Genomic DNA, 8196 nt, shown 5'->3' with positions numbered 1-8196 from the left:
TAACACAAGCCGAATTCAAGGAAAGGGTGGAACGATATCTGAGGCTGGAAGACAGCGAAGCAGCCAAGCAAGCTTACCTAAATGCTATGGCGACCAAACATCATAACCCAACTCACATGGATTTTCGGGGGGGGGGGAGGGGGAGGGGGATAGGCACTATGGCCAGGCAAGAAGACCACAGACACGCTTTCGACCATTTACCAAGGATGATAGACGCGACCGCCGCCCAGAAGTGTATGCGGTGTCTGAGAAACAGCAGCCGTCCAAGTCACCCAAGAGCCGATATTGTGAGTATCACAATAGTAAGACACACGATACGGCCAACTGCTTGGTACTAAAGAAAGAGATGGAAGAAAATCAACTCAAAGGAGATCTGGTGGAAGTAGCACGAAGCCTACGCGCCAAGTTCGACGCTGAAAACGCCAAAGGTGCACCCCGCGAAGGCACCCAGCCCAAGGAAATATTCATGATACGTGGTAAAAGAAGCAGGGAAGAGGAATGGGGGAGAGAGGAGACCACCAAGCCTTCGGCACACACGCTCATGTTCTCCGTGCAAGACCCCCGAACGGAAGGATGGAGGGGCGACGACCCACTGGTGATATAAGCCTCCATCAAAGACGTAACCATACATAGGGTCTATGTCGACACCGGGAGTTCGGCGGACATCATCTACGAGCATTGCTTCTGACTCCTCCCAGACCGTTGGAAGGATAACTTACGACCCACGACGGGGAGGCTGGTAGAATTCACAGGTCATAGCCTATGGCCGCTAGGCACAATCCACCTCCCCCTGACCATTTACTAGTCACGACAAACAGCGAAAGAAACCGCCTTGATAGACTTTGTCATCATCCGACACTCGGTAGAGCACAACATCATCCTGGGAAGAACAACCCTCTTGAAGCTGGGGGCATTGCCATCAACTATGCATGGGATCATGAAATTTGAACCCCAATGGGCGCGGCTACGGTGTTGGCCACTCCATCCAAAGAATTACAATGCTACACAGTCATGAAGCCGACATAAATAACCACAGAGTCAAAGAGACCCAAGCGCAACCCCGGGAAAGGCAAGGAAATAATCAATGAAAGACACCCCGATCAGCCAGTTAGCGTTGGATACGATCTCCCAACCCACACAAGAAGAGCATTGATCGACATACTCAAACGATACAAACATGTGTTTGCATGGGCCCCAACAGACATGGTAGGGGTGGAAAGGAAGGTCATCGAGCACACGCTTGTAATTAAACCAGGCGCGAAGGAGGTTAAGCAAAAAAGGAGAATCCAGGGAGGAGACCGTAATAGTGCAATTAATGCAGAAGTGGCCAAGTTGGTAGAAGCCGGGATAGTGTGGGAGGCAATATTCTCGACGTGGGAGGCAATATTCTCGACGAGTCGTGGCGTATGTGCATCGATTTTTCCGACTTAAACAAGGCATGCCTTAAAGATTGTTACCCTCTTCCGGAGATTGACCAGAAGGTGGAGTCGTTACAAGGATTTAAGTTAAAGTGCTTCCTGGATGCATACAAAAGGTATCACCAGATCTTGATGAGAAAAGAAGATGAGGAGAAAACAACCTTCTACACGGATCATGGCACTTTTTGCTACATCAAGATGCCTTTCGGCCTAAAGAATGCAAAGGCCACATATCAGTGCCTGATCGACTCCATATTTGCTAAGCAAATCGGGAGAAACATTGAGGTATATGTGGACGACATGGTGATAAAGAGCCCACATGAAGACAAGATGTTACAGGATATTGAAGAAACTTTCCAAACCCTAGAGAAAGTGAAGATGAAACTGAATCCATCCAAATGTACGTTTGGGGTGGAAGAAGGGCAATTCTTGGGGTACTACGTCACCAAGCGAGGTATCCAGCCCAGCCCATCCAAATTCGATGAGTTCATTGAGACACTAACGCCGAACTCCCTCAGGGATGCGCAAGGTCTGAATGGAAAACTCACAGCTCTAAGTAGGTTCATTTCGAAATCCGCTGACAAAGCCATGCCGTTATTTCACACATTAAAGGGTTGCATTGAGAAGAGCAGTTTCCAGTGGACGAATGAAGCAGAAAAAGCGCTTCAAAGAATCAAGGAAGCACTACAGGAATTACCCACGTTGGCTAGTCCGGTCCCTAGAGAGACGCTGCAAGTATACCTCTCGACATCAGGGGAAGCGATATCTGCAACATTGACTGTAAAAAGAGAAAGGGAGCAGAGACTCGTATACTTTGTTAGCAGAGCGCTGCAAGGACCAGAACTCAACTATCCCACGCTGGAGAGGCTAGTCCTGGCACTCATTTATGCGGCTCGGCGACTAAGGCGATACTTTCAAGCACACCAGTCGAGGTACTCACGAGTTATCCCATCAAACAGATACTGCTCAAGCCGTACACGTCGGGCCGGCTAGCAAAGTGGGCGATTGAATTGGGAGAGCACGACATAAACTACCGCACAAGGACAAGCATCAAGGGACAAGCATTAGCTGATTTCTTGCTAGAAATTCCAGATGGAGGGGACCCGTCCAAAGTAAAAGTGTGGGCAGTTGAGGGGGGCCCAGCCAGCAACAATTCATGGACCTTGTATACGGACGGGGCATCGAATAGAGAAGGCTCAGGGGCAGGCTTGATCTTAACTAGCCCAGAAGGAGAAGAGGTAACCTACGCCCTCTGTTTCGATTTCCACATGTAAAACAATGAAGCAGAATACGAGGCGCTGCTGGTCGGATTACTCCTAGCCAAGCGGAAAACCAGGTTATGGGAGTTTCAAAGTGAGAGATCAGAGGATGGGAAAATATGTAAAGATGGTGAAGCAGTTGGTAGGATCGTTCGGGCAGTTTACGATCAAGCAAATACCCAGGAGTAAAAACAAGAAGGCAGATGCTTTGAGTAAGTTGGCATCTACATGCTTCGACCATTTGTCAAGGAAGGTCCTGGTAGAAGTACTCCGCGACAGAAGTATAGACGAGCAGCAAGTGAACGTTCTAGCCCCAGCCGGACCCACGTGGATGACACCGTTCAGGGAATACTTGCAGAGGGGAATATTGCCAGAGGATCATGGCGAAGCTAGGATGATACGTATAAAAGTGCCTTCATATGCAATGGTTAACGGAGAATTGAACAAAAAAGGGTTCACGACGCCATCGATGAAGTGTGTGGACCAAGTCAAAGGGAGAGAATTGCTACAAGAGGCACACTCAGGCCAGGTAGGTGCACATAAGGGGGCACGGGCCTTGACGGGCAAGGTGTTGCGAATGGGGGCTATATTGGCCAACGATACAACAAGATGCGATAGAAACGACTAGGAAATGTGGGGAGTGTCAGTCCTATGCCCCAGTTCAAGCAAATCCCCCAGTGCCGCTACATAACATATCCAGCCCGTGGCCTTTCTACCAATAGGGCATAGATATAGTGGTTCCATTCCCAGAAGCACTAGGAAGGCTAAAGTATATGGTGGTGGTCGTGGACTACTTCACAAAGTGGATTGAAGCAGAACCGCTAGAGTGCATATCGGGGAGGCACATTATAAAATTTGTATGGAGGAATATCATGACAAGATTTAGGACACCCAAAGTTCTTATCAGCGACAATGGCCTGCAGTTTGCGGAGAACCCGTTCAGACAATGGTGCGCCACCAAAGAGATAAGCCAACGCTTCACATCAGTAGCACACCCGCAAGCGAACGGGAAGACCGAGATATCCAATCGAACCATCATGAACGGAATCAAGAAGAGATTAGGCAAAGCAAATGGGAATTGGGTGGAGGAGCTACCGACGGTGCTGTGGTCTTACAGAACCACACCACGAACAAGCACAAAGGAAACCCCTTTCAGCCTAACGTATGGAACAGAGGCCATGCTTCCCATGGAAGTGGCGATGAACACATTAAGGGTGACCATTAGGGATGAGGAAAGCAACGCACAAGACCTAATGATAAACCTGAATATCTTAGAGGAAAAGCATGAGAAGTCTGAAATGTGCCAAGTTGTTTATAAACATGCAACATAAAGATACTACAATCACACGGTAAAAGAGAAAGCATTCAGAGTTGGTGAGTATGTTTTAAGGAAAAATGAAGCGAGTCGAGCCCATCCCCAAGGCAAGTTGGGCCCAGCGTGGGAAGGCCCTTATAGAGTCACAGAAGCGAATAGGAACGGTGCATATGTTTTAGAAACAATGAAAGGTAGGTATATTCCAACAACGTGGAACGCCAGGAATTTGAAGTATTTCTTCTAGAACAAATTGTGTGGGGAAGAGATACAATCCCAGCTGATTGATATGCCACTTAATGTAGCACACCCCAAAGTACTTAGAGTACACATGTCCATGCTCAGTAGCATGAGTTCAATAGTTAGTGTATTTAAAAATCCGCTGTTAATATAGAATGATAATGCAATTGCTGATCTTTGATACTTAGTGTATTAGTTTTTAATGAGTAAATGTTCACATGCACAACTAGATCGTTGGATGCTAAGAGCACCCAACACCGACACTTAGTGTGTCGACAACAGCAGGGGCGCTGTACCCCTAAATAAAGCTTAATAAGAAAGCAACTAAAACAATAATCAAAAGTGAGCAAAGAACAGATACATCCAGGAAAACAAAGCATTGTCTCTTAAAGTTCAAATGTTATACAAGCCAAACCCATAAAAACATAAACAAACTAAGAAAAGGTATTTTCACACCCCTGAAGGGGTAGCACACGATTCCGAGGCAACCACCCCCACGTTCCATCCAGCGCCCACCGCTATCTCACCAGCATCACCATCACCAATAACTGTCTCAGCACCACGGTCACCTTCACCAACAGCCTCACCATCCTTACCATTCCCAACTACCGGCATGATTTCCTAACCCACCATACTTTCTAGAGTACCCTCAGAACCACCAAAAGAGCATAACTCCCGAAGACCTTCAATACCCAACTCCCTTAAATCCAACATAGATGCATGGTCCATACTGGAAAAAGACAAAAGAGCATCGTTTACACTAACTGAAGGCCCAGCCAAAGAAACACCAGCAACTTCCTCCCCATCCCCACCACCAGCAGAAGTCTTCTGAAGGGACTCAACCCCAGCCACAAACGCAGCATGACGAATGAGGCTTATGGCATTAGTAAAATCAGGATGCTGGCTCAACTTATCAAAAATGCGAACCACGCCAACATGCACCAACCAATCTAAATCTAGACGAGAAGTGTCCATCTCCGAATATAGCAATGACACAAGCTTGTCATGGTCAGTGACATCACGCTCAAGACTCTCTACCTGAATCATCAAACCCTCGTTCATCTGCGTGAGGGAATCAACCTTGGCCTCCAGTACAGTTCTAGCTTCATCAAGGATGATTTTCTCGGACACTAGCAATTCACACTTTTTCTCAGATAAGCAAAGATCATCACCAAGCTCACTCAGACGATGCTCCATAATTGCCACACGAGACCCACAGGCGGCATGCGCAGCCTCCATCTCGCCGAAGGCATGGACGCACCGGGAACCTGCAACAAGATAAAACATGGCCTGTGCGGCAGCGTAGACCATATTGTGAGAAAGGGTAGGCTTACCCATTGCCTACATATCCCCAACTGTAATGGGAGGAAGGGCGTGACGCGAAAATTCCAAAGCGTTTGCATGCACAGAAAGCCAGGAGTCGTTGCAAAGATCTCAGGATGGAACAAAAACAGCAGACTCAGAAGCACCATCTCCAGAACCACCATCCTTGGAGATTACAACCTGTCCAGATACACCAAAACTCGTTGTCAGGGAAAGCTTCGAAGGAGCAAATGGAACACTTGGAGAAGGAATAGAGGAGAAATCTGAAATGACGGGTTGTTCAGTTTCTATGTTGATCCCTTCGGATTGTTGCGTGTCGTCATTAGGGATCACTACCACACCAGTTGGTGTGGAACTCATGGAACTCAGCAAGCGAGAGAAGCTGCGCCTAGTATGCACTCTCTTGGTAGCAGTAGGCGCACCAGTAACTGGCTCGCCCATGGGCTGTATAGCTTTTCACTTTACATGCATCCACCGGACGTCAGCGATGATTCCCTCCTTGCTGTCCTCATTATCCTCCATGGAAGAAGAAGGGACGCCACCCAAGCGCATGACAATAGAAATGGGGCGAGCATGCAGCGGATTCTCCTCGGATGCTGATGAACCCATGGGAGGAACATGACGAGCAATGGTTAGAGCAAGTTGGCCCATCCGGTGGGGTGGAGGAAGCCAGTCGACCAGATCCACCTCCTGAAACTTTAACTTGCCTCGCTAACGCTTGCACAACACCTCATCCATGGATAGAGAAGACTCAACACCTAGGGAAATCAGAAGGGAAATATAAATAGCACAGGAATAATAGGGGGACGAAAAAGAAAAGAAGGATACAACACTCACCATCAACGATGGAGAAGAACACCGCCATTTTGCCTTGCCGCCGCCAAGAGGGACTCATCCCTACCCCAGAAAGAAGCGCCTCGGAGTAATCTTCAGTAGATACTTGCACACTCTTCAAGTAGTCGCCGACACCCTAGTTGTGGGGAAAGAGCTTGGGAATGGTATCATCGAAAGCAATGGCATGATAACGACCACTCCCAACCAACCCCTGATTCACCCACAACCATTTTTCCTGCCAATTTTTTGGGGTGCGCCCGTCGGGAACCAAGGCGTGTCCCCCTCGCCGAACCGAGAAGGTGTATTTGTCACCGGTAACACAGAATCGGAAGAAAAAGTTGAAGACAAAGTATTATGGAAGATACCCATTGGCTCTGTAGATCATTTCAAACGCAACTATCTTGTTAACTGCATTATAGTCAACATCTGAAGACTGCAACCGTCTTTCTGGAAGACTTCCTCCTGAAAATCGGTCAAAGGGAAGTGGATCCCAGCATCCAGGGTTTTCAACAAAATCCTAATCTTGCCCAGGGGAGGGGATGAGATGCTAGAACCAGGTGCAGGAAACTCCACACCTTCCAGAGAAAAAAAGCCATAGGTGGCCTCCAATCGACGGTACTCAGCGGCGGAGGGGAGGATACCAGGAAGGTCTGCCATGAAGAAAGAGGAAAGGAGAAGACGAAGGAGGAAGAAGGAAAAGATAAAGATAAACCGTTCAAAAGCCCTTATAAAAAGAGGGATAGATGGGACATTCAAATGTCTGACATGATGACGTAACTGCTAGACATCATGCGCAGTCACGTCGCCATTAAAGACGGAACGGCGAGCAAAGGAAAACCGACGCGTGTAAGCTATCTAAGTCCAGAACGTCGTAGCTAGCGCTGCAACGCTACGCATATAGGACTGGGGGACTTGATGACGTGCCTAGGGTAGAACGACAGAAGCACGAGCCGGACACGCCAGCCGGGCCTAGCCCAGTAGGCTTAGTGTCCGCTGGGGCTCCCGGGAGTGGAAGGCACAGACGAAAGGCTCGCGCACGCCAACCGGACCCGGCCCAACAGGCTTAGCGACCGCTGGTATCCTTGGGAGCGGAACGCACAGGCAAAAGGCTCGCGCCCGCCCAGAGACGCTCCCAAATCCAAGACAAAAGAAATGGCCAGGAGACAAGCAGGAGGATTGCCCCATTACCATCAGAGCCAATAAAAGCGCCCTAACGGTTAAAGGCGCACGACTCTCCAATCAGCGCCCCTGATCCTATCTCCTGAAAAAGCGATCTTGTCTGGTACGGATCAGGCAAGGGAGCTGAGTATAAAAGGGTACACTCTCAGACCTACTAGGTTAGTTCTCGAGATCTCTACCGGAGAATATACACATACCCTAAACACCATCTAACTTGATCGTCAGAGCGTTCTTCCGGGAGCCCATCCTGGAAAGCGGCTGACGGCCTTTGTTATTTGTGATCTTGCAGTGATAACTGAACGCCGGAGAACATCAGGTGGATAGAACAAGAGCAAGGTCGCATCAAAATCGATCCCCCTGGAATGCATGATACATAGGCTACCTTTGATCTATCAAGACAAGAGCTAGCACTAGGATCCTCCTCCTTGAAAGATTCTAGGCCTGCACAAGCCTTGAGCTCATCTCGGCCCGAAATTCCTCGATATGATCATCCAAGAGTTCCATGATCCCTTCCTTGATGGTACCAACATCGCAGGAGTCTGCTCCAAAATGCCGCGGGTGATCTCCGACGAGATGAGCTCCCGCATCTGCTCATCCATCGGCTCAGTATCAATACCTGGGCCTAAACCAG

The 8196-nt window shown here is 48.6% G+C and overlaps 2 protein-coding genes across 2 annotated transcripts; both read left to right on the top strand.

Annotated features, from left to right (window-relative positions):
- Positions 1 to 2804: 2804 nt before the first annotated feature.
- Positions 2805 to 3305, top strand: LOC145009626 (uncharacterized). The gene has a single exon (XM_078968286.1). It carries the CDS (start codon positions 2805 to 2807, stop codon positions 3303 to 3305), a length of 501 nt encoding a protein of 166 aa, XP_078824412.1.
- A 145-nt stretch (positions 3306 to 3450) lies between these two features.
- On the top strand, positions 3451 to 4008 carry LOC145009625 (uncharacterized). Its single transcript, XM_078968285.1, has one exon. The coding sequence runs from the start codon at positions 3451 to 3453 to the stop codon at positions 4006 to 4008; it is 558 nt and encodes a 185-aa protein (XP_078824411.1).
- The last annotated feature ends 4188 nt before the right edge of the window (positions 4009 to 8196 follow it).

This window comes from Lactuca saligna, chromosome 8 (genome assembly GCF_052625555.1).
Source record: "Lactuca saligna cultivar CGN05327 chromosome 8, ASM5262555v1, whole genome shotgun sequence".
NCBI classification, from domain to species: Eukaryota; Viridiplantae; Streptophyta; class Magnoliopsida; order Asterales; family Asteraceae; genus Lactuca; species Lactuca saligna.
This window is presented reverse-complemented; position numbering and strand designations above follow the sequence as displayed.